This window comes from Saccopteryx leptura, chromosome 6 (genome assembly GCF_036850995.1).
Source record: "Saccopteryx leptura isolate mSacLep1 chromosome 6, mSacLep1_pri_phased_curated, whole genome shotgun sequence".
In the NCBI taxonomy this organism is placed as follows: domain Eukaryota; kingdom Metazoa; phylum Chordata; class Mammalia; order Chiroptera; family Emballonuridae; genus Saccopteryx; species Saccopteryx leptura.
The window spans coordinates 80,222,539-80,249,286 of NC_089508.1; the positions used below are offsets into that span (position 1 = coordinate 80,222,539).

The 26,748-nt window shown below is 52.1% G+C and overlaps 1 protein-coding gene across 6 annotated transcripts; it reads right to left on the reverse strand.

The window, feature by feature from the left end:
* On the reverse strand, positions 1-26,385 carry BAHD1 (bromo adjacent homology domain containing 1). Of its 6 annotated transcripts, none has more exons than XM_066388282.1 (7): positions 26,118-26,385; positions 9,375-10,814; positions 6,917-7,299; positions 4,658-4,817; positions 4,179-4,255; positions 2,650-2,750; positions 1-2,181 (listed from the first exon to the last, which is right to left on the reverse strand). In XM_066388282.1, exons 2-7 carry the CDS (start codon positions 10,798-10,800, stop codon positions 1,992-1,994), a joined length of 2,337 nt encoding a protein of 778 aa, XP_066244379.1. In that variant the 5' UTR covers positions 10,801-10,814; positions 26,118-26,385; the 3' UTR covers positions 1-1,991. The 6 variants fall into 6 exon arrangements, with proteins under 6 accessions (XP_066244379.1, XP_066244376.1, XP_066244378.1 ...); XM_066388279.1 differs by having other exon boundaries at positions 25,851-26,385; XM_066388281.1 differs by having other exon boundaries at positions 25,937-26,384.
* Between the last annotated feature and the right edge of the window lie 363 nt (positions 26,386-26,748).

Here is a 26,748-nt window from a genome sequence, read left to right on the forward strand (position 1 = left end):
TTCCTTTTCTAAATCAATACAATTTCTCAAATTTATTTTTTTTCTTAAAGAAGTACTTCTAATCTCTGTCAAAAGGAAAGTGAGGAAAGGTCCTCCCTCCCTTGTAAACACTGAAATACAGATCTGAGAAACCAGGGTCGACACACACAAAAAGTGCATTTTACAAAATTATCAACTAAAATATATTTTACATGAATTATGCTTCCATTGAATTTCTATCAGCTGCATTTTCAGGTTCGAAAAAATATTTCCACATCTAAGAGATTTCAAAAGCATTTAAGTTCTGGGCAGCAGACCCTGGGAGGAGGGGCCTTGCTCTCTCCTGCTGGGTGGGACTGGGCTCCTAGGTGGCAAGGACCCAGCACCCTGGGAATCAGCAGGCTCCACGACTCTTCAGAGCCCCAATTCTGCCAACCTCTCCCACTGCATAGCCCTCTTGGACCAATGCCTTTCTCCAAACAGCTTATTCCATACAAGGGAAACTGAGTCCCTTCTCTTCAGGTTTGGGATTGGGTTTTCCCTTTGTAATGTCACCTGTGAAGCCTCTAGGCCTTCCCCACCTCAATGACCAAGCAGAAGCAGCCCAATTTTCTGAGGGACAGCACAGGGCCTGGGTTGCTGGGAGTGTCCTCAGGATTCACTTCCACCCCCTTCTCCGGACCCTACCTGACTGTCCTCACTCAGTTCCACCTCCTCAGCCTGCTGGGTCCATATGTGCCCCTGCCCCCAAGGATGTGCTCACAACCAGATTCCCAGTGCCAAGCCCAAGGCACACAGGGCTCTCTCCCTCTCTCCACCATGCTCCTCTTTGGTACAAATAGGAAAGAACTAGGTTGTTCCAGCCCCCTCACAGACAGCCCCAGGACCAGGGCCTCCTAGTCCTAGCAAGGACAACAGAGGGCTGAGTCTCCTAATCTACTCTGGGGAGCAGCTGAGAACAGGGCCCCTGGGCAACATGAACAAACAAAATTCGGTCCTTAGCTCCTAGAGTGAGTGGCTGCAGCTCAGCAGGTCTGTGGACTGATACAGTGTTGCTTCTCACTGGGATGTAATTTAGTGCAATCTACAAAAGACTAGGGTGAGGGTGGCAGGGCAAGGGGAGCCACAGCACTCCTTTGGTTTGATTTCAGGTGGGTGTGGCTTGAAGAGTCATGTGTGAAGTTCTGCAAGAGGTTTCCTAGAACCTCCAAGTGTAAGGCAAAAGGAAAAGTCTTCAATAAATCAGGTAGCAATTTTCCTTGCCCCCTGCCCCCATTCCCTCCCTGCTCCCTTTTGCCATCCCAGACATGACAAACCCCATGTTGATCAGGTAACTTCAAGGAAGCCAGACCTGCTGGGTGGCCCCTCACCAGGAGGCAAACAGGAAGCTGACACCCATGACTGTGAAGGCCAGGTAACTTGTCCCAGCACCAGGGGCTACTGTAGGGGCAGAGGAGGAAAGCCAGGGAAAGGCCTCAAATCCAGGACGTCAATGCTTTGAAAGCCAGACTCTGGCTCTCTATGCCTCAAAGGAATGAGCTGGGAGCTGTGCTAGAATCTTAAAAAGGCTGGTCCCAGGCTGATGGGGAAGCAGCGGGTCACAGTGGGTGAGGTAAAGCTGGCTCCCATTACCCCTTGAAGGGTCCAAGGGAGGATAAAAAGGGCCTGTTGGGCCTGGTTCCTGAAGGACCTCTCCCTCCTCCCAGGGCCCATACCACTCAGGCTTGACCCAGCCTCAGGGAAGACTGCTTCTTCAGGAGTCTCCGCCAAGGGACTACAGAGAAGTACCCTGGGCCAAGCTGAGGGCTCTGATGCTTTTCTTATGTCCTGGCCTACCCTTCCCTCCCACAAGACCCAGAACCCATAGGGGCCCCTGCCCGTCCCCCAAGGGAACCACAGGCCAGCAACCTAGAGCCCCTGTGGCTCCCTTAACCAAGTGCTGTGCTTCAAGCTGTGCCCCCTGCCCTGAGCTCCACTTGCCTATAGGCAGCCCCAATGTGGGCAGGAGGAGGCTACTGAGGGTTTTTGAGGATGCGGCCATGGCGGAAGTCATAGACATGGCGGCAAAGAAACACCAGCTCAGGATCCGTGTCCTCAGGTACTGTGCGGTGTGGCGGGGTGGAGTAGTCCGCGGAGGGGGGCACCAATGCTGTCTTTCGGCTGGGAAGGCCCTCGCCTCGGCGCTTGGCCATGGCACAGAATCTGTAGTGACACACCATTCACTGTCTTTATAAAAGCCACTTTACAGGAAGACCAATTCCTTCCCCACCCTGTTCAGAGAACTGGAAAGTCGCCTCCAACTCCCACATGGGCTGGTGCTGCCTTCATCCCTGTCCTGGGGGCTATGCCCTTTCTGCCAACTGCCAGGCTACCTTCTCTGTCACTGGGGAACCACACATGCCAAGGACTCCCCTCATGACCACCTGACAATTCTCCTTGTTTGATTTTCTCTGAAAGCAGTACTGTAACCACCCCCAATTCTATCCAACCACTCTGCCTCAGACAACAATTTTTTTCTTCTAAAAAAATCATATGGCAGAGGCAGGCTGTAAGGAAGACATTTCTGGGATATCAGGCCCAGTGAGATCCTCTGGGGGATCATGGGCAAGCCCCAAATGGCCCTGAGGAGTCTGAGGGGAGAGGCTAGCTAGAGGCAAGGGCACCACCCACCTGCAGTACTCCGCAAAGGTCAGCACATAGCACTTCTCCTCAATGCAGGCCACACTGTTCTGGTCCTGATGTCTTGATGCAAAGACTTCATTCTGCAGAGGCTCAAGGGAAGAGAAGTGGAGATCAGTTACGGTGGTCAGAAGCATCTAACTCCAGGAGTCTGCTGAGAACTCCTAACCTGAAATCACTCCAGCTAGTGCTCAGAAAGCCAGGGACTTTCCCTGGAGTTTGAGCCTAACTGCTCACCTAGCACTCCACCTGGCATTCCTCTCATGTTCATTCCTGATTCCATACTACTCTAGAGAAGCCAGGTGCCTCCTCCAGCCCCTGTCATAAAGTTTCCTAACCCCCACTGCCAGCCAGAGGAGGAGGGGGGTGTTGGTACACACCTGGCTGAAACGTCCCAGAGGAAAACAGTAAAAGCAGGCCTAGGTTGGGGGGGATACCACACCCAGAAGGCATCACCACTCCTAGCACACCACTGGTATGGTGCTAAGGGGTGTTAGCAGCAGTTTTCCCACTCCCTCTCGTGTTACAGACAGCATCAAGGGGGGCTAGGTATGCCACTTCACTTCCCCTTTCCTGTCGACAGGAAGACACATTCTGGTACTCCCTGCCCGCAAGGGCTCCCTCTGTAGACAAAGGTTACTACCCTGTTCCCCTGAAAATAAGACATCCCCTGAAAATAAGACCTAGCATGTCTTTAGGAACAAAAATTATTATAAGACACTGTCTTATTTTGGGGGAAATGGTAGATTGTTGTACATGGAAATAGTCACAAGAAATTTCTTTTTGTTTGTTTTTTTGTATTTTTCTGAAGTTGGAAACGGGGAGGCAGTCAGACAGACTCCCGCATGTGCCCGCCCGGGATCCACCTGGCATGCCCACCAGAGGGCGATGCTCTGCCCATCTGGGGCGTTGCTCTGTTACAACCAGAGCCATCCTCAGCGCCCGGACCAACTTTGCTCCAATGGAGCCTTGGCTGCAGGAGGGGAAGAGAGAGACAGAGAGGAAGGAGAGGGGGAGGGGTGGAGAAGCAGATGGGCACCTCTCCTGTGTGCCCTGGCCGGGAATCGAACCCGGGACTCCTGCATGCCAGGCTGACGCTCTACCATTGAGTCAACTGGCCAGAGCGTCACAAGAAATTCTTGATGGACTTCAGAGTTTGGCTGGTTATGCTGATGTTTGTGATGACATGACTACAGTATATTAATAAATGTTGATTTTTTGTTCAACAATAAATGTGAATTCTTGTTCATGGAAAATAAGACATCCCCAGAAAATAAGACCTAGCGCGTCTTTAGGAGCAAAAATTAATATAAGACACTGTCTTATTTTGGGGGAAAAACGGTATTCTCTTTGCAAAATGAACTGGGCAGTGCTGGGGAAAAAGGCTAAAACCCAGGCCCTTCCCCAGATTCTCTGGTGTCCAAGGTGACAAATATAGGGACTTAACTACCCAGCTGCCCTCCCCATACCACCTTCCTGTGCCACTCCTGCCTTCCCATCCCATCTGCCCGGCAGCTCACCTCATGCATGCTGGGACTGCGGCCTCCCTGTAAGTGCTCCGGTCTGTAATACCACAGGAGACTCATCATCAACTCTCCTGGGGGGATGAGAAAAGCAGTCACGGCTTGAGCTGGCAACCCCAGAGTTATTTAGACAGGCAGGCAGGCTGGCCACTTGCCCAGGAGGCTCATCCAAATTCAGTGCTGGGCCAATCATCCAGGCTCTAGCCACCCATGTCCTCTGCCTCAGGCCAACCCTGGCATTCAATAGGCTAGAATGCTGTTAGCATAAAGGGAGAAGGGAGAAAAAGCAATGACAGGTGAGGAAGGAGGACAGGTGCCCAGATTCTGGTGGCTGAAAAAGTTAATGAGCTGATCCAACTGAAGCCACAAAGCTGTCTGCAGCCCTCAGTAGCAGACAGATCCGGGCTGAGTGTAAGGCAGACTGTGCCAAAAACACAGGGAGACCAGTGCCAGGTCAAACTCCTGGCAGGGGGTACCTGATTCGGGGTTCTCCCAGAGAGCAGAGATCTTAGCCACATAAGGTGTAGATGTCTTTCGTGGGCCTGACTTAAGGAGGACAGTATCCCGGACTCGAATGGTCTCTCCATGCCGCTCTACCGCCTGGTAGCTCTTTCGAATGGCTGGTTCCGGTTCATCCTGTGCAACAAACCAATGACACAAACAGGCTTGTACTGTATGGCCGCACTCACAGTGAAGCGGGAAGGGGGGGAGCGAAAGACGTCCTCTCGATGCTTTCCTCATCGCAGTCGGACCACTAGGAGTGGGGATCTGCTGGAGCAGTTTGCATGCTGGCCCATTCCCCCTAAGCCTGGCTTTCAGGGACAGGATGGGGTGGGGAGTCTCCATGGTTGTATAAATGATGACGAATAGGAACAGGGGTAGGAAAGTGGCCTGAAGCTTCTGGGCCCGCTCTGACCACCATACCCCAACAGCTGACTCTCACTCCAAGCCCGTAGCACTAGGTAAGTCCTCAAGATTCCTAATAGGACAGTCTGGTTTTGACCCTTCAACCACCATGCAAATGGCATAGTTTTGGGCAAGTTACTTAATTTACTTCTAAGCCTCAGTTTACTCATCTGTGAAGTGAGGATAATTATAGGAATATGGAGCACGTACCTCACAGAGTAGTGGCGAGGATGAAAGCAGACAATGCATGCAAAGTGCTTAGCTCAGTTCTGCCATCTAAGAGGTGCTCAATAAATTTATTTGACATTCTTTTCATCATACCAGATGTTCCTATATCATTGATTTTCCTATCTCTTCCCCCCCCCCCAAAGTGAGAAGGGGGAGACAGACTCCTGCATGCGCCCAATCAACTGGGATCCACCCTGCACGCCCACCAGGGGACGATGCTCAGCTCCTCTGGGGTGTTGCTCCTCTGCAATCTGAGCCATTCTAGCACCTGAGGCAGAGGCCATGGAGCCATCCTCAGCGCCTGAGCCATTCTAGCGCCTGAGGCAGAGGCCATGGAGCCATCCTCAGCACCTGGGCCAACTTTGCTCTAATGGAGCCTTGGCTGCAAGAGGGGAAGAGAGAGACAGAAAGGAAAGAGAGGGGGAAGGGTGGGGAAGCACCTTTGTGCCCTGGCCAGGAATCGAACCCAGGACTTCCAAAGGCCAGACCAATGCTCTACCGTGAGCCAACCGGCCAGGGCCCTTCTCTGCCTATCTCAGTTTGCCCTATACATACTTATCCAAAAAGCCTCCATAAAAGTCCTCCATTTTAGCCTGACTGGGCAGTGGCGCAGTGGCTGGAGCAGGGGTCCCCAAACTTTTTACACAGGGGGCCAGTTCACTGTCCCTCAGACTGTTGGAGGACCGGACTATAAAAAAAACTATGAACAAATCCCTATGCACACTGCACATATCTTATTTTAAAGTAAAAAAACAAAACGGGAACAAATACAATATTTACAATAAAGAAAAGTAAATTTAAATCAACAAACTGACCAGTATTTCAATGGGAACTATGGGCCTGCTTTTGGCTAATGAGATGGTCAATGTGCTCCTCTCACTGACCACCAATGAAAGAGGTGCTCCTTCCGGAAGTGCAGCAGGGGCCAGATAAATGGCCTCAGGGGGCCGCATGTGGCCCGCGGGCCGTAGTTTGGGGACCCCTGGGCTAGAGCATCAGACTGGGACACGGAGGACCCAGGTTCAAGGCCCCGAGGTCACTGGCTTAAGTGTGGGCTCATAGATATAACCCCATGGTCGCTGCCTTGAGCCCAAAGGTCTCTGGCTTGAGCAAGAGGTCCCTCGCTCTGCTGTAGCCCCCAGTCAAGGCAGATATGAGAAAGCAATGAATGAACAGCTAAGGTGCCACAACAAAGAATCGATGCCTCTCATCTCTCTCCCTTCCCGTCTGTCTGTCCCTCTCTTTGACTCTGTCTCTGTCAAAAAAAAAAAGTCCTTCATTTTAAAATCCACAATAGAAGGAACAGCATGAACAGAGGCTAAGACACTTCAGATAACTTCTCTGAGTCAGTGACAGAGATGGCAGCTGCCAGCTCTCTGTGTGCATCCCCTGACCTCCCCGAGACATACAGTACAGGATCAGTAGGGATTAGGAGAGCAGGCTGGGCCAGCATGACTGGTTCCTGGAGCAAAAGTGAGCTGGAGCCCCTTGTTACCTTTCAGAGTAGCTAGAGCCAAGGTTCATGACACATACCTCACTGCAGGTCCTATGTCTCCACTGCCACCCTCTCTTTTCCCCATCAGTTAAGAGATGACACTCACCAAGACATAGACAGCCTTCTCACAGGCAGCCCCAACAGGTACCCAGCCGTTAGTGCGACGACGGCGGCGGCGACGTGGGCGTGGGCGCCGGACACGTGATTGCTTGGGGTGGCTGGGTCTGCGGGCAGCCTTGCTCCTCACAGTGTGCCTACAGCTGGAGCCTGTGCGCAGACCTGACTTAGAGCCACTAGGAGGCTTGGCGCTCTGAGGGCACGCACGGGCTACCGTCTGGGGCTCCGAGGTGGGTGTCTGAAGATGAGGGACGGGCTCTGCTGCAGGTGGCACACTGGGCACAGGGCATCCCAGGAGAGGGTGAGCAGGTGAGGCTGGATGGCCAGCTTCCAGAAGAGGAAATTCCAGCTGGCCCAGGGACCTGCAACCTTCTGGGAAAATTAGAGAGGGGGTCAGGACAGGTAAGAACAAGCAGTTACCCTACCCTGACCTGTCTGCTTTTAAAGCCTACTCCTAGCTTAATTCTAAGTGTGAAACCGAAGACCAGTGTGGTGGCAGGTGGGTCAGAGGTCTTTAAGGAGGACTGTCAAAGTAACTGGTCAAGAGTATTTTCTGGCATTGGAGATTAGCCCACAGACATCTCACTCTTCCCTCCTAGCCTGAAAGAAGAGAGTAGGTCATTGGAACAGCTTCTCTAGCTCTGACTCAATCTTCTCTAAGGCTTCCACAGTGCTTAGGAGCAGGGGAGCAGGAATCAGAGAGCCCAGGATATGAATCCCAGACCTGCCACTTACTAGCTGTATGACCTCGAGCAAGGCACTTTACCTCTCAGAGCCTTGCAATAGAAATAGTAGTTGCAAATATCATGTAGTCTTGTCCTAGGTGTTTTTCTTATCAATGTCTTGACTTACCTCATCCTTACACCAACCCATGAGGAAAGTACCATTATTCCCGTTTTACAATTAAAGAAACAGAAACATGGCATAGTTACTGGCTTGTTCCATAGTCACATGGCTAAGGAAGAGGGGGAGAACATTTCACTCCAAGTCTGGCTCCACAGTCTATGCTCAATTACATGCCCTGTGGCCTCCCATCAGTAAAGCTGCTTTAGAACAGTGCCTGACACATAGTGCTTACTGGTGTCCACACCAAGCAGGGGTAAGAGCCTTGGGTCTTTCAGGTTAGGTGGCTAGCTTGACTTGGAAAATAGCACAAAAGAGAATGAAAAGCCCAAGAAGAAGCTTGTTCTCATTTCTTAGAGCTCCAACTCATGCCAGAAACTGAAACAACCAGTCTGGCCAGAGTCAACTGGTCTATAATGTTGTTTTATAGACCCTAAAAGGGGTTGGAGAGGGGAGCCCTGGCTTCTCACTTCACCAGCAGCAGGACAGACTTGCCAGTCAGGATGGCTCTGGTCACCTTGTTTCTACCCAGGAGCCAAGCAGGGAGTCTGGAGAGGCATGTAGGACACTACTGCCAATTTGGGGAAGGGGAAAGAGAGGTCACTATGGGAGTGTCTCATCAGCTGCACCATAAGCCTCTCAGGTGTCTGGGTCTTGCCAGGAAGGCAGGCACCAAAGCTACAGGCCCTGAGAGTGCTCTGTGTCAGGGAACTCTGTCAGTTCTTGGAGGGTGGCCACCCTGACCACCCTTAGCAAGGTGACAATAAGTCTGGGTACTTCTTTTTTTCCCTCTTTTCCAAGTGAGAGACGGGAAAACATACAGACTTACACGTGTGCCCTGACCGGGATCCACTCTGCAACCCCGCTCTGGGACTGATGCTCTACCCATTTGGGGCCATGCTCACCAACTGAGCTATTTTTAGCACCAGAGGCAGAGGCTCCACGGAGCCATCCTCAGTGCCTGGCAAGCCATGGCTGCAGGAGGAGAGGGGAAGAGAGAGAGAAAGGAAGGGGTAGAGGGGATGGGTGGAGAAGCAGATGGTAGCTTCTATATGCCCTGACTGGGAATCAAACCCTGGACATTCACATGCTAGGCCAACACTCTACCACTGAGCCAACTGGCCAGGGCCACTTCTTTTCAAAGCCTATATAGCCAAGGTAGAGCTGTTCCACTGCAGCTGGCACAATCTACCAGGCCTGAACCTGGCTGGCATGCAGACAGTCTGGGCTCCTGGAAAGTAAGGAATTCTAGCTTTCTTCAAGGAGGGCAGAAGGGACATGGGGACAACTTGGCAAAACCCCTAATTTCAATAAGTTTCTACTCAGAGTCTAAGATTGGAAATCCCAATGGGGAGGGAGGAGAGGCCCTTCCTTCCCTCTCTACCACCAAGTGCTACCTGCCAGGTCAAGAAATCTCTGTAGACAGTGGGGACAGCTGGGCTGCTAAAGGCTAAACACGGGCCCTAATATAGGCTTGGGCACAAAACAAGGGAAGTCCTCTCTCAAAGCCCACTACCTCCCAAGGTAGCTAGACCCCAAGGCCCACACTCCTGGGACACCATGTCTCAGACTCCCTGGTACATCCCACCTCCAGGAAGGCTTACCTGCTGCAAAAGGCATCTTGTAGGAACAGCCGCCACAGGTAGTGCCAATGTGGGTAAGAGAAGGGGACAACATTTCACAGATGCTGTAGACATTCACTTCAGCATCCTCGCTGGAGCAGTAGTGAGAGCCCCAGGGAGGGTGCTGAAAAGGGGTGCCCACAGGCACTGACCTTGGGGCCAACAGGAGCCCCTCGGTAGGTGCCGCCACTGGCGACAGCTTGCCCTCAGGGAGCATGGGGCAGGGGGAGTAGCCCCCACACTGCAGCCCATCTTGGCTACAATACAGGTAGAAGCTGCCTAGCGCAGTGAGCTCAGGCCGACCACACAAGCCACTGTAGTCAGCGGGATTACCAGGCATCGGGAGGGGGGACAGCTGGGGTGCAGGAAAAGAAGGCTGATGCAGTTCCTGCTTGGGGGCAGGTGACTCCTCTCCTGGGCGCCCAGGCTCTGGCTTCAGGGCTGCCTGCCCACCCATCAGCAGAGGCAGGTGGGGGCGCAGCCCTAAGGGGCTCTCCAGAGCCTTGCTTAGGGGCTGATAAGGTAGCTGGCTATGTGGCCCACAAGGTGTAGAAGATAGGCATGACTCCTCGGGGCACCCTGGCCAGCTGGGTGGGTTTGCAGCCTCCCCAGAGCCAGCCCCCTGCCGGGCTTTGGGATAGTTCTTGCCATGGACTTTGGCCAACTTAGGCCTCAGGGCCTTCAGTGCTGGTGGTTCAGTAGAGCGCCCTTCGGCTTCTGGGTGGGCACGAGGTGGCCGCAGTGGTAGCTCCCGCTCCTGGCTCAGCTTTAGGAAGGCAGCTGCATTCAGGCTGGCCAGCCTCTTGGGAGCTGGGTGACCATCTCGACAGGCACCTTCATCCGGTGCTGGCTCTGGGGACAGATCCCGACTTCCTCCTCCAAGGTCCCCCAGCCGGGGCCGCTTCTTGGAGGAAGACCAGCCCCCAGTAGCCCTGTCGCGGTCCCGGCTGTGGTGGGGGTCTGCCCCTCGACCACGGCGGCTGCCCGCTGGGCTGCTGGTGTCCTCCCGCTCCAGCAGCAGATTATTCAGGGCCTCAGCATTGAGGGAGGCCAGGCGCCGCTTGCGGGGCTGGGTGAGGCCAGTGTCCTCACTGGGTGGGGCCGGGCTGGGGGGCTTGGGCAGGTCAGGGGGCAGCTCATCAGCCTCATCTGCACTCCGTGGACCAGCCACATTCTCCAGGCGGGTCAGTAGCACTTTGCAGGCCTTGGGCTTCTCGGGAACCAAGGGGCGCTTACGAAGCGGGTAGTTCTTGCGGCGCCCTGTGAGATGTCCTGGGCTCTCAGGTATGCCTGGTTCCACACTGTCTGCTCCTTGCTCCACATTGTTGCCTTCCATCTGCAGGGGCTCCCGGTGGCCAACAGGGCCCGAACTCATCATGGGAAGGGATTTCCTCCTAGTGTGGGTCATGGAGTATTTCCAATCTGCAGGACAGAAGACAGGCAATGAGAGAAGCCCACCCTGGCCTGTCCTGCCTGCTTTTCCCCCCATGTGGGTCATCCAGCCCCACCTATAGTAACTCTGACCTACCCTCACCCCATCTCCAGCCTAGATTTTCATGGGACCCCTCTTCCAGAGTGCAAAGGTCCAGTGAGGTCAGGCTACCAGCAGCTGTGCAAAAAAATGGCTGCCCATTCTTCTCTCAGCCTAGGGTCCTTCTTTAAACAAAGCCCCTCGAGGCATGCGCAGAGCAACGGAAGCTCCAAGGGCAGAAGACAGGAGGCGCTAGAGACAAAGCTCTCTGTTCTATTTTTCTCCCACCAGATACTCATCTTAGGATGGAGCTTGAGTGGTGGGAGCCCATCTATTCCTTCAAAAATATTACCAACCCCCTCCCACATGCTGGGGCTTCTAAGATGGACCATAGGAAGATAAGGAGATAGATGAACAGTGAGATGAGGAACCTGCCTGCTCGGCCGCTTAGCACATCCCTGCCTGCCGAGCACATACTGCAGGACAGCTATAACTCGAGTCTTGCTAGAAAAGCCCAGGAAGGGTGAAGACCTGACTTTGAGGAGCCAGTGGTCAGTGGCGGTCTCAGCCAGCCCTAGGAGCCAGACTGACCCTGGGTCAGGAAGTTCCAGGGAAGGACAGCCTAAACAGTGCCAGAACCTGGGCAGGTACACTGGTAAAGCCAGGGCCAGCACGTCTGGGTAGGAAACCCAGAGACCACACACTAATGCAGTACATCTTTAACACCTGCCCCCATCAGGCACTAAGAATTGAGGGGGAAAAGGTAGCAAGGAGAACTAACTGGAGGATAACTCATTAGTCCTGCCCTATTCCTCAGCTCTCCCAACTGGTAGGCAAGATACCAGGCAGGAGGCGGGAGGCAGGATGGGGAGTTTCAGGAAGCCCAGAGCCCCTGAAAGAAAATGCCCGACCAGGCATCATTCCCTAACTTTGTCAAACACTTTCCCCATCCCCAACATACCAGGGCAGTCTGGTTGGACCCTATTTTGAATGAGAGAAGGCCAGAGCTGGGTATGCGCTAGAAGTTGGTACAGCCAAGGAAATGAAGAACATAGGTGGTCAGAGACTACTGAGCTGTTCACTCCTCACCTGTTTCCCAACCCAAAGCAAGGTACTGCCAAGTAAGGTGCCAGTCGAGGCACCCTGCGATCCCCTCCCCATCCAGCAGGTACAAGCTTTCCAGCTTAATTTTCCCACTGCCACTGCTATTTACACTCACTGTACTCCAGGAGCCAGGAGAGTTTCTGCTGGGCCAGGATTTAACCCTGAAAAGTCCTAGGCCTGAGCACTCCCAGGGATTCTGGAACCCTTCCCAGCTAGCTCCAGTGGCCTTGGCCAGTGTGGCTGGGGTCACTGAGTACCTTCTCTCCAGAAACATGCTGCACTAGATGAGGGCAGCTTGGGTGGCCTTCACTCCTGAGAAGGGATCGGAAAAACTGGAAAGAAGAGGCAGGATGCCAGGGGTTGCACTGGCCCTAGAGTGGGACCTGCCACATTTAGAGACCAGACCCCAGGCATGATGCAGTCACAGGAGGCAAATTCACTCACTCCTCAAGCACAGACTGGAGAGCTCCTGCTTCTAACCAGGGTGACCACTCACCCCTTTGCTCAGCATGCTGACAAGCAATGTATCCTTTCACTCTCAAAAGCAACCCAGTTATAGCCTATCTGCCCTTTTCTCAAACGCACAGCACCCCTGTGCCAGAGGTGGAGGAGCAGCAAGAAGAATAAGCACATCTGTATTTCCTAGGAAAGCCTAGGCCCAGCCCTCTCTTATCCCGAGGGCCTTCCGTCTCCAGGAGTGAACAGAACATACAGCTAAGCAGGGGCAAAAGCCCCTCAACTGGCCCAAAGTTACCAGAGGAGTCAGGCTTGGGAATGGCTGAAGGCCAAGGCTAAAATCACCTAGGATTGTGGCCTTTAAGGACACGGAAAAGCACAGAACAAGGAGCGGGTGGATTGGAAAGAGGGAGTACAGAGAAGTGCTTTCAAGCCTGTAAAGCAACAGAGCTCTTGGTGGCGAGTGACTGGTTTGCCCCTGCTTTTTCCCTGCCCTCCCCCCCAGGTTTTCTGGAGGACTGGCTGCATGGGGAGATGGTCCTGGGATTCTGGGACACTTGCTCCCTATTCAGTTTTCCCCTCTTAATATGCAAAAGGTTCCAAGCAGGGAGAGTTGGGGAGGGAAGCCTTCCACTTTCATGAGCCTGTCCACAGAACGTGGGAATCTGTTCCCTGTTGAATATCCCTCTCTTTACCTCTAGTCCCTCAGGGACACCCACTGTTACCCCCACCCCACCCCTGCTGATGAGCTAGCAGGGAAGCCTTATCAAGCATAAGATCCTCCTCCTGCTAGCCTCCCTTGACTCTGCCAAATCCCAGTCATCCCCTAAAAACACCCAAGGCCATCAAAAGCACATTGTGAAACAACTCTTAGCTTGGCTTGCATGTGGTGCCCAAGGCTGCAGTGTTGCTCATCATCCTGAGAAGAGGCTGGGGTCTCTGTTGCCTACCTCACTGCACTCCAAACTGAGAAGAGCTCATGCTCTGAAGCTGGACATGCGAGAACACTGGCTGCAGCCGCCCCAGGCTGAACTGGGTAGGTAGGGCTGGGTGGAGGGGACTCCCAGCCTGCAGGGGGTGGCCTAGCTCTTTGGGAAAAGATCCTGGAAAGCAGTAGGCTGGGTTCCCATTCCAGCTCTGCCAGTCCTCCTGCTGTCCTGCCCTCCCACTCACACCAGTTCAACCAGGAACTTCCACCACTGCCAACAGACAAGAGTGCTTGCGTTCTCTCAGCATCACTCTTCCCCTCTGGGAAGCTCTTCCTTCCAGGCACAGTAGTCCAGGCCCCTTCCGGAAAAGGTTCCTAGGAGGAATAGGAATTCTCCAGGGCATGTTACTGCTCACCAACTCACGTCAAGCAAACTGTCACTGAAGAAAACCAGTCTCACTGTTCCCAACTCTGAAGAGCAAAAAGCCAGCTACCATGAAGGATAGTTGCCACTGGTAGTTTCTCCAAGCCAAAGACCAGCAAACTACATGTTGAACCCCAAATCAAAATCTACTCTAAAGACAGCCAACGGGCCGTGTGAGCCCCAGGCACACCGGGTCTCAAAATCAAGATCGGGTCAGCTGGAGTGTCAAGGCAGGATCTGGGCCTCAGTGCTGCCCCAGTCTACCCAGGGCTGGGGGAGTCATCCCCACAGAAATAGAAAGAAAGGGAGGGAGGACTTGCCTTTTGCCCTCAAGCTGCAGCAGCACTGTGCACCACCTCTCACTGGTACAGTGGAGCACACACAAGGTGTGTGCAAGGGAGGGTCACAGGCTTGGAGGAGTGTGGGTTGCGGACACCACTGAGGGGAAAACCAAGGTGGGGCCTAGACAGGCAGATTAAGCCCAGATCTCTCCCGAAAGCAGAGGCTGGTCTCTGGCAGGAAGAGGTCCTGAGCCTTGGCCATGGCTCTCCCCTTACTTACCCAACTCTAGGCCACATCCCCTACCCCACCCCCCGACTCAGGGTTCTGCCCCACTGCCCTTCCTGAAACCATATCTACTATATATATATTTTTTATTATTTTTTTGTATTTTTCTGAAGCTGGAAACGGGGAGAGACAGTCAGACAGACTCCCGCATGCGCCGGACCGGGATCCACCCGGCACGCCCACCAGGGGCGATGCTCTGCCCCTCCGGGGGCGTCGCTCTGCAGCGACCAGAGCCACTCTAGCGCCTGGGGCAGAGGCCAAGGAGTCATCCCCAGCGCCCGGGCCATCTTTGCTCCAATGGAGCCTTGGCTGCGGGAGGGGAAGAGAGAGACAGAGAGGAAGGAGGGGGGGGGGTGGAGAAGCAGATGGGCGCTTCTCCTATGTGCCCTGGCCGGGAATCGAACCCGGGTCCCCCGCACGCCAGGCCGACGCTCTACCGCTGAGCCAACCGGCCAGGGCCTCTACTATATTTTAAAGTTTGTTTTTCAGGCTTTTGTGTTTGTTCATCCATTTATTTATTTTTATTAAGTGAGAGGCGGAGAGACCGAGAGACAGACTCCTCCATGCACCCTGACTAGATCCATCCGGCAAGCAGCCTACAGGGGATGCTCTGCCCATTTGGGGCCCCTGCTCTGTTGCTCAGCAACAAGGCTACTTGGGTGCCTGATATGAGGTCATGAAGCCATCCTTAGTGCCCGGGGCCAACCTGCTCAAACCATTCGAGCCATGGCTGGGGAAGGAGAAGAGAAGGGGGGCAGAGGGGCAGAAGCAAGTGGGCGCTTCTCTTGTGTGCTTCAAGCTGGAATTGAACCTGGGACTTCAACACACCGGGCCAACGCTCTACCACTGAGCCAACCAGCCAGGGCTTTTTTTTGGTTATTTTTAATGGGATATAAGTATTCCAGGGGGTCTTAGGTAAGGGCAGACCAGGTGGTCACCAGGGTAAAGGTCAAGAAGAGCCCTGACCCAAGCCTCCTCCCAATTATAACTAAAGCCACACAACTGGCACAGAATTAAATACTGTCCACCTCTGCAATCTCTCTTGGAATCATCTCCATCCTCCCCCAAAGGAGTAATACTTTCTCATGAGCACTTAGTTTCTTCAATCTTCTATCAGAAAAGAAAAGCAAGAGTTAAAGGCAGGCTCCTGTTCATTTTAATTTAGTTGATGTTATTTCATGGAGAAACAAAGGTGAAGCTGCTGAAATTCTTATGACCGAGCCAAGTAAAGAGAGGTGGCTGGTATCCCCAAGAGCTGGTCAAGTAGAAAGAATCAACCCGTTGAGTCAGGCAGACCTAGCTTTAAATGAAAGCTCTGCCCCTCAACTTCAGATTCCTCATATAAAAAGGATACACCAAAATGAATCTGATCATTAAGGATAACAGGGTCACTGCGCGGGAGCCTACAGGATAGGAACCAATATCCCTCCCCTCTTCCAGACCCACAGACAGAAGTGGGCCTGCCCTGGGCCTGGGCAGTTCCCCACAGTAGGAGTCCAGCTTCCTCTGTGAGAAATCTGAAAACCCGAATGCACCTCAACTCTGTTCTCCTACTAGTCCACAAAAACACCCAAGTGCCAACCCCAGAGAAAGATGGAGATGCTGCTTCTTTCCTCTGCAGGACCCACTGTAGGGTGAATTGTGGGGGGTTCAGTTTACAACACAGCAAGAGGGCAGAAACGATATCCCTGAACAAAAGCTCCAGATCCCTGAGAAACAACTCTACAGTGAAAGTAAAGCTCCTCAGATTCTAAAGGCCCAGGGGACAGGGTCAGAGGGCTTGCTTTCTGCCTACCCCAGCCACCTGACTATTGCTTCACTGTGGGTACCCACAGAGAGAAGTCCCTGGCAGCTCAAACCCCAGGGTCCTCCACTCTCTGGTGCCCATTCAGCCTTTATCACTGCGGGCTCTCAATTCACTCTCAAATCAGATTGGGATCCTACAAACACCTGGGCAGGAAGCACGGGGCTGCCAACAAAGGGAACTGGCCTGACCCTCCCAGACACAGCTTGTTTTATAGACTGCTCTCAGGTCTGGCAGCCATCTGAGGAGCTGAACTTGTCCCCTGGAGGCACCAAGCCTATCTGCAGCCTGTCAGACCACCTGCTCCTCACACTTCACACTGGAGGCTCCCAGGAGATCCACCCCCACCCCCACCCCCACCCCCACATGGGGTCTGGGGTGCAGCTGGCCCTATCTTTGGCTACTTCTGTCCACTATGACCATCCCAGTGGGACAGCCCAGATGCACAGACCCAGAACTGCACCCAACTGTGTTCCGAACCATCACTTACTTCTGGTTCCAAATGCAAAGCCAGACATCCCAGCTCTTGTACTGTAAAGGAACACAAATCTTAGGGGGGAGGAAAGGGAGTTTTAACTCAGATTATAATAAAGCAGGTTTTATATTAAAATTACAATTAAGTATACAACTGCAGGGGTGGGCAAAAGTAGATTTACAGTTGTTTGCATAAAAATAATATGAAAATTAATAAATAATACAAGAATAAACTTTCACATGCTCACAACTAGAAACCTACTTTTGCCTACTTTGTATGTTAACAGTAGAGTTGGTGGAATCTCCTCCTCACTGGAACTGCCAGGGCCCTAGTCTTAGGGCAAGGTCCTTCCTACCGGTAGTGGGCTGAGAGACAGACAGTGTACCATTTGGATCTAGAAGTCAATATATACACACAGACCCCAGAGCTACGACAGTGGGCAGATAGCATTGTATTTTAATCATACCATAGTGCTCTCTTTTAAGAAACTCTAACCTGACAAATTAGAAGATAATCAAGTACAATACAAAACTAGTCGTTACAGCTTTCTTTAAAGGAACGTACTCCTACTTTAAGCAATCTGCCTTTCCCTAGCTATTGCCCAATGCACAGCTCCTATGTGCCTGTGGTAAACCTATAGCTGCAAATATGGGTCCAGCTATGCCAAAGCACCTGAGGCTCATTCCCAGGCACATGGCACCTCTGTGACCTTTGCTCAGTCAGCCAACATTTACTGGCCCCTTGCCATGGTTCAACACAGCAGAGACAAAACTCACATGGTGCTGGAAGCCACTTCTGCTGCTGTTAATCCCAGAGGGCTAGTCAATGAACTAAACTTCTCTGAGCCTTGCTTTCCTCATCTATAGAGCAAAGGTGTTATGAGGATCAAGTTAAATAAGAATGTGTCAAGTGCCTAGCAGAGTGCCTGGTATACAAAAGGTGCTCAACACAAGCTCATTCTTTTCCCCTACATTTCAAGTATGAGAGTCCTTGGGTTACAACACAGTTCTGTTCCTATGTCAGGAATGTAACCCAAATTTTGGTATAAGTCAAAACACACCCTAGCCTAAGTCACCTACCTATCCTAACACAGTTGTAAAATCATATTCTAGATCATAAAAACACTACTAAGCCACAGAAAAAGGAAAAGGACATAAATATACTGTACTCTACACTGTACAGTAGTAACAGGAAAAAATGACAAAATATGACTGTAAAATTAAAGTACAATGCTAATGGTGTAACCTGAAATACCCGGGTCTCATTTTATTAAAGTTGTTTTTGGGAATAAGCGTCCTAAGCTCCAAAAGACTGTCATACCCCAAGGACCCTTGTATTAGGTAGTGCTGAAGAAAAATGCAAAAAAAGCCTAAAAAACTGAAGCTTTGGGATGGTAGGAAGACAAAGGACAGGAGTGTGCCAGGGGCTATAATGAAGTGCTCAGAACTTAGTGAGGAGAGCTCTTCTTGCTCAAGGCAGCTTCACAGACAAAAGCAAGAGTCTTGAGGCAGGAGTCACTGCACCTTCCTCTAGACTCAGACCTACTGGCTCCAGGTAGACTTATTTCAAGCTGGGGACAAGGGAGCTTCAGGCTAAGGCTTCCTCAGATCCTCCCATTCAGACTCAGCAGTGCCCAGGCTGAGCCAGAAGCAAATCTCCTCCTAGAGCAAGACCCATTTGCTCTGGGAAGTTAACAATGTGGGATAAATAAAACAAATAGGGCTGGGTTCCCCAGAGCTCAGCAGAATCAGGTGGCAACCTCATGTTACTACTACACCATTCTTCAAAAAACACAATAGCACCAGTCTGCTCCAGGCCCGTGCCCCGGAGTGGCAATGAGTAGGTGTTGGTTCAACCACGCCAGGAACCAGCAACTTAAGAGTCTAAGATGGCCTGCAAAGACTGGAGGTGCTATCTCTTGTCCTGAACAGAAGAAACTGGCCAGCCAGGCAGAGATGAGAGCTCTTCCCTCAGGCTCCCCAGCAGGTGTTAACCACCTGAACGAACTAGCCATGAGGAACAAGACCCAACAGCCTGTTAAATGAATGAAGAGCTGGCTGCCCACCTGTCCTACCCCATGTAATATTTCTACCCTAGCCAGAGGTCGGCAAACTCATTAGTCAACAGAGCCAAATATCAACAGTACAACGATGGAAATTTCTTTTGAGAGCCAAATTTTTTAAACTTAAACTATATAGGTAGGTACATTGTTATTAACTTAATTAAGGTACTCCTAAATTGGCCTTTGCTAAAAACATCCTCAATCTGAGAGCCGCATGTGGCTCACGAGCCGCGGTTTGCCGACCTCTACCCTAGACTAATGGCATCACTTGGAGGCCAGGAAAGGAAACTCAGACCCCAAACTCTCCTGCATCCCTGGGAAGCCACTCTGCCTCTTCAATGTAATAATCCACAGTCCAACAGGGCTACTGCAGGAAATTTCTCATATTTACACAGCACATCCCTCTTTCACTACCATCCTCTTTCTTCTCTTTCCCAACCTGCCCAAACTACCTCAGGAAAACAGTCCTCTCGTTCACTTCTTACCCCAAACCATCAAGAGAGCATGGGTGGTACTAAAGACACAGTTCTATCAAGAAAAAGAATGTCACGAATATTAAGGTGAACTCAGCAGCAAAGAACCAGAGTTAGCATGATCAGTCCCCAAGTCCCCTAAGTGAGCAGGGGAGAGAATTCTTGATCCACCACAGAGGCTTCCAGTCTAACAGGATGGTTCATATTTGTCAAAGCACTTACTTTGAACCTGGCATCACCCTAAGCACACTGCATTCACTCTCATTTATCCTCACAACCACCTCACCAGATAATTATCATCATCCCATCCAAAAAAGGAGAAAATAGTGGTACAGAAAAGCAAATTCTTTTACCTCTCTGTACACACCATTGCAACATATTGCTGGGTCACAGACCAACATTCAACATCAACCTGCACACTCAATTTTGTTCTTCTGTGTTGTTTTAATTATTGGCATCAACACATTATTAGTTTTTCCTGACTTTTCATCACAAAGGAATTGAAGACATATTCTAATTAAATGGCACTGGTGAGCTGGCCAGAGAATATAAACATAATTTTACAAATTTTTCTACAAAGAAGTCTGATCAAAATTTCCAATAAATTCTTATATGCACTTTTGAAAACAAACCCATTTAACATCCTACAAAGGAGTAAAGGCTTCAAAGGCATGCTGTCTTGATTTTTACAGTAAATCCAGAAGTCTATAGGCCCCCACCCCCCATCTAGCCACACCTCTTTAATCAGGTGCAATATCCTCCCCCTCCAGCCCGAATTATAATAAAGACTGAAATTTGGTCAAACAGCCACTTTAGTGTTTGAAGACACAGTAACTGCCCCCTTAGGGGGCAGAATAAATCTAAGTCCTTTCAATTTTCTCAAAGATCACCTCTTATAGTCATTTCATCAATTTTATAATTCTTTTTTACATTCTATCCAAACTGTATGAACCTCTCTCGGTACACACCAGGGGATGCCCCTCACTTCTGAGGGGGGTCTATAGTGAAATGTTAATCCTCCCTTCCGGCATACTTGTCAGGATATCCTGGCATCAGGCAGCACCTGAACACCTTTCCTGTGATTTCTATAAAGATTCTCTAAAAATTGATAATTCATCTCTACACCACTTGGCCAAATAAGTGTGATTAATAAACTGAACTTCCCCCCAAACATTTCAGATGGGTAGCTGCAGTGGCAGAAGGGCCTAAGCGTGGGCCACCTCCTCTCTAGGCAGGAAACTGAAAGCTGCCTCTAGAGAGTGGGGGGGCTGGAAAGACACTGGAGATGGACTGGAAGTAGGAGCAGTCAGCACCACTCCAGTGACATCCCACGGTCACAAAAAGCAGAAGTGCAACAGGACCTGTTTCCTTAACTGAGGACAGGGGAAGCACCTTGCCCCCTCTCAAAGCCACTAGAAAAACTGATGTAAGAAAGATGTAGACTCGAAGTATCTGCCTGCATCCACCCTTTTAACTAAGAAGAGTCACCTGTCATTTTTTCATTCAGGTAACGGTCATAGTGCCTTGGAAAAAATGACCACTTCACATCTTAGAAAGGCTAAGAGCCAAACCCATTCATTTATTCCTGGTGGATCGTGTCTACAGGGGATCTCAAGGATAGTGTTATTTTATCTTTTTGTGTGGCAGGGGGACACTGAATCAGCTGAATAACCAACCAACCTTGCAGGATGATTAGGAAAAACAGAATCTGAATGAAAATCCTTCCGAGGATACAACACAGCGTCCTGGACATGACTGCCCTAAGGCAGGCCTGCTCACCAAACCCAGTCCTCTAGTCCCCAGTTTCCAGACAGAGTCGCCTAGTGCAGGTCCCACTGGTGCTCAGTTCTTCATATGGACCAGCGCAGGCCCTCTGCAGCCTCCTGGCTGCCACCTCTCTTCCTCCACCTCCCTGCTAGCTGGTTTGCTGCTCATTAGTGGCAGTACCAGGAGTTGGGCAGGGGAAACATAAAGGAACTGAAATTCAAACCAGTCCATTTTACTCCAGTTAGGTGTCTCCCATAAAACCAGGCCCGATTTCATCCAGGTCCTCTGTCTCCTGTTCCAAGGAGATCAAAGAAGCACCAAGGGTCAGGAGCTGCAGAACCACAGACCCCAGGTGTCAGAGCCTGTCCTTCCAATCATCACAAGTCCTTGACTATGCTCGGTATTCTCCATCTTTTCAGGGTTAACAGGTTCTTTTAGCCATGAGTTGGCTCATCAAGTGAAGGTCAGGGACCTGCAGAGCAGAAGTGCTAGATCGACTCTGAGTATTGAAACACACTCACTCTCCTTGTCTCTCCAAAGTCTCCAGCACAAGGCAAGTTCACAAAGGAAGTCAGTCCTGCCAGACTGTGCAAGCAAATTCCCATAAATACTTAGGCAGGGGTAGTACTGCTTATGTAAAATGCTTCCCCATTGAGAGATGCGGCTTTATTTACATTCTTCACAACTCATTCATAAAAAGGAGGCCCTTTAATGTTGGGGCTGTCAGTATAATGCTCCATAAACCTGGCAACTTCGGCTGACAGCATTAGTTCAACACAGGCTACTTCTTAAATCCAGACACTCTTTTCCCCTTATGATGTTTTTTTTCTTTTTAATGACTCACCTTGCGACAGGGTGCTAAGGCCAGATGTTACTTGAAGCAAGGCCAAGAGGAATAAGAATAGATAAAATAAAAACACACAAGTCCTCCTGAATGCTGGGACAGAGGTAAGGAGAAGTGGAAACTGAAAATCCCCACAGAACTCCAATGTGAAGGAAGTATATTGGAAGGCTAAATTCCTTATAGGTTTACTGAAACTTCCTTTATGAATGTCAAAATGCCCCCCAACTTATTACCCCCTACCCCCACATACCAGAGAAGGCATGGAGGAGATTTTTTTAATTCCAAAGTAAAAGCTAGAAGAGGGCTTCCTGGTTTTTAACTTGCATGGTAGATGAATTTAAAAAGACGTAAATTTTCTCTTCTTCTTTAAGGAAGTGTTTCAGGGTTTGCTGGATCTAGACGGGGTAAACCGCAGAAAGGGCGAAAGAACTACGTTCTAGGACACACAGCAGAAATGGCCTGAGCAGCTAAGAGAGCCCAGGAGCTGCATTCTGAGGTAGCTTGTCTCCTGCTACATTAGAAGCAAGGAAGAGAGAAGTTGTAGGGATTTTTTTTTAATTGACGGAGTGGTCTACATCGCCATGGCAACTGTGAGGGGTGGCCTTCCAGCTTAGAAGGGAAATGCTGGTCCATTAATCATCAAACTGGGGCACAAAAGGGAGGTCTGGGGGAAAGGGGATAGATGCAGAATTCATTTTTTCACTGTCTAGACTCAAACCAGTCACCAGTTCTCATTCCCATTTCCCCATGGTCCAGGGTTGATGGTAAACAAAAAAGTTCTGAGACAGCTGGAATCATAGCTTTCCTTTCTGATGGGTCCAGAGTGGGGGTGATCATGCCTTCCATGTCAGTGATACCCCTATAAATACCTCTTCCAACACCAGTCCCTAAAGTCCCATCCATGGGTCAGACCCAGGAATCTTTTTCTTTTCTACTCTCAGAACCTTGTTTTCTCCCTTATTTATACCCAGGATTAAGAAGAGATAAAACATATGGGTTCATTTAGCATGGAAAACAAGGAAAATTGCTTAAGAGCAGCAAAGCCGTGTGGAGAGAATGGCCTGGTAGGGTAAGAGAAAAACAGGATTATAGGCTTTTCCCCATTCATGCCTATATGATACCATATAAGCAATCCACAGGGCAGATTCACCAGCCTGAATATCAGAAAAAGCTAAATTTCATTTGTCCCTACGCTAAAGCACCTCAAATATACTCCTTCTATATACCTTTGACAGAAAAGGTTGGAAACCACAAAGGATTCCATACTGAGTGTTTCTGGGGAAGGGAAGACTTTCCGTTCCTACCCAACTAAGCTGTCAACTGCATCTATCCATTCAACAAAAATGTGTATAGCACTCAACTAGAAATCCTGCAATATTCTCTCTCTCTCTCTCTCTCTCACACACACACACACACACACACACACACACACGTTTAACACTCAGTGTTGGCCTGGGGTGATCTGAGAGACAAAGAGAAGAAGGATGGGGTTCATATGGGAGGAGAGGAAGGCAAGGGGCTCCTCACCAGGGACAACTGGGGAAAGCAGCAGGAGCAAAAATGCAGAGAGACAACTGCATGGCTAGGGTAGTAGAGTCAAGGGAAACTGTCTGGAATCAGTCTGCAGGAAAAGAGGAGCCACTGCAAGTCTTTGGTTAGGGGAGTGACATGGAGAAGTAGTGCTTTAGGAAGAATGATACAGCAGCCCTGTACAGACTGGGTCAGAAAGACCAAAAGCAGCAGGAGGAAAAAGGAGGCCAAGACAACAGCACAGGCTTCATACAGGGACAGCAGGGCAACAGAATGAAAGAAAAAGAGGACAATAGAAAAAAAGAGAGACCTCTTCACTGTCTAACCTCTCCAGAGCAAACCCTCCCAAATACTTGACTGATGTGAGACCCCTGCCAGATAAGAACTTATCTAAGAGAAAAACCACTGTTGTTGTTGTTTAAATTTTTTTATTTATTGATTTTAGTGAGAGAGGAAGGGAGTGGGGGAGAGATAAACAGAGACAGGAATATCAATCTATTCCTATATGTGCCCTGACCAGGGATCGAACCAGCAACCTCTGTGCTTCAGGACAATGCTCTACCAACTGAGCTACTCGGCCAGGACAGAAAAACCATTGTTTTGACTATTGATTCCCTTTACATCCAGTGGCCAGACTAGGTCACTTCTTACTGCCACCAAAAGAAACCACATACTGTGTAGCCCAAGAGGGCACAAGGGCCTCAATCATTCTCTGAATCTTAGACATACAATTAAATTATCTCAGAACAAACTTCAGTCTCCTGCATGAGGTAATACAACTCATACCCACAAGCCTCAACTCCACTCAAGCTGGGGTCTAGACCCTCCTGGGGAGGATGGAGAGTAGCCATAAATTAACTCCATGTCCATACCAAGCAAGGCTGACAGGCAGCTTTCCCAGAGTGAGATTACAGCCAACCACAACTGGGAGTAGCTCTTAACCAACAGGTAGGTAGGTACCTGAGGTTGGACTGAAACCCAGATTCTCAGCAGAAGTCTGCCTTCTAAAGAGCCTCAGTATCCCTGTCTTTGTGCTCCCAACTCTTCCATTTGGGAGTCATATGATGGGACACAGAAGCTCTGAGTGGATTTTTAGAAATGGAAAAACAGCATCTAGCTTAGAGCTGGTCACTGGTGGAGTTAGAAAAACTCGCAGCTTAAGCCACTGGTTCCCATGTCCTCCTGCTGACCAAGTACAAGGGTGTCCCTCCAGGACATGTGGTCCTTCAGAGGTCCTTTTCAGGAAAACATAGGGATGGAGAAGGTAGGAAATAAAGTTCCTCAGATAGCACACACTAAAAGGATAAGCCTTTAAAATTTAATCATTAAATTTCTGCCTGGATTTATAAACTAAGCTTTTCATTTCCCTATGTGGGTACCTTCTCTGGCTACAAAAAAGTGCTGAAAGCAGCTGTAGATGGATTGCTGGAGCACATCTGGAGGATGACTCTGAGTCCACAATCCAACCAATCTCTGTCCTCTCAAAACTGTGGCAATGGGCAACTGGGAGATATCCCAGGTGGTATTAAACCTCTGCCCGTGGGCAGACTGCTTGCTGAAACCTCTCATTCCTGAAAGCTTCTAGAGTGTTTCACCAGACTGTCGCCTGGGTGAGTTCACCAACCCGGTCGTTACCAGCCAGGCCCACCGCATGCACTTCTTTCTCTGCCCGTGTGCCCCTCCACCCTGGCCGGGTCGACCCCACTCTTCCCAGAAGCGCGAGGCGATCCGCGGCTGGAGCGGTGAACTAGTGCCGCAGCTCCTCTCCGCGGGCGCCCTGGCCCCCGCAATCCCCGGGGCAGAGTCCGGCCCTGTCGCCCGCCACTGGGGGTGGGTGGCTCGGACCCGCTCCCCTCCCCGACGCCACCACCTGCGCCCGCCCCGGCGCCGCCTTTGTCCGGCGCTTCACCGCCGAGCGGGCCCCTCGGGCCCGACCTGACCCGGCCCCAGAGGAGCGGCGGCGAGGCGGGCAGGGCAGGACCAGGCCGAGCCGCGAGCACGGGGTCCCGCTGTCACTTGGAGGCGGTCTGACAACTTCGATCCCTCCGCCCCACCTCGGACTCTGCACGGTCCCCCCTCCCCCGGCCTCCTGCGGCCCACACTCGCTTCTCGAACCGGTTCCCTTCCGTCTTCTGCGCCTCCCTCCCTTCCTCTCAATCTAATCGGGTCTACACTACCCCCCGCCCCCGCTCCCCTACCCCCCAACCAGCAATAACCGGTCAGTGCCCAGCGCGGGAGAGCGCCCCTCACCCTAAACGGGCATTCCCGCGGCGCCGCCCCCGGCCTCGGCCCTCGCTTCGGGGACCGCGATGGGGGAGGGGGCTCGACAGTGGGGAGTGTAAAGGGGGCGCGGCGGTGGGGGGAACCGTGGCCTTGCCGCCCGCGCACACGGAGGCGAACAGGCTACGCCGCGGCGAGGAAACAACCAGCGTCCTCCCGCCCTCCGCGGCCCGGGACGCCCGCGCCGCCGCCGCACGGCCGAGCTGCCACCCTGCGGCCGCCACCCACCCCGCCCCCGGCCATCGAAGCGAGGGGCCCCCGGGGGGCTGTCACCTCTAGGCTTGCCGCGCTCACCGATGGCGGGGCCGTGGCGCCGGACCCGAGGGAGGGAGGCGCCGCGAGCGAGCGGGTGGCCGCACCTGCTTCGCGTCGTCCGTCCGTCCGTCCCTTCCCGGGCTGGCGGGGGCGGCGGCGCGGCGCGCTCGGTGGGGCGCTCTGACGGGCGGCCGGTCCTCTCCCCTTCACTCCTCTGCCTCCCTCGCTCGCTCCTTCCTGCTCGCTCGCCCCTTTCCTCCTACTCGATCCCGGCCCTTAGCTCACCGGGACGGCGGCGAGGACGGAGCGGCTCTGGGCGCCCGCAGGCCCCAGCCGGGCTGGAATCCGGCGGCTAGAACCCCCCGGGGGCGCTCAATTCCCGGGCTCCACGCTGCTGCGTCAGCGCCTCCTCCTGGGGGCCGGGGCCGGGCGGGCGGAGCGGGGGCTGCGGCCGGGCGGGGCCGTCGGTGGGGCGGGCGCGCCGGGGCGGGCGGACGGTGAGGGCCGGACGGGCGGGGCGGGCGGCCGGACGGCGGGGGCCGGGCTCCGGGATCCGCTACGCCGCTCGCGGTTCCTCCACAAACTCCCCAAGAGCGGAGCCTCCGCCACCCTCCTTCCTGCTTCCTCGTCCCCAGCCAATCAGCGAAGCGCCCCTCGGACAGCTCCGCCAATCAGCCGCCCCGCCCTGCGCTAGCCCCGCCAGCCAATCCGGCCCTCGGCTCCCCCTCCCAGTCTCCGACCAATCAGAACCGTGGGTCGGTCGTCCCAACGCAGGGGGCAGCACGAGGCGGCTGGGGGAGGCGGTGCGGGGAGTGGTGGGGCCTGGGGGGAGGGGTACGGTGCCAAGGGTGGTGGCGGGTGGTGGTTTCTTTGCCGGCTTCTTGGATTTTTTTTCTCGTCGTCTGCAGAGCCTGAG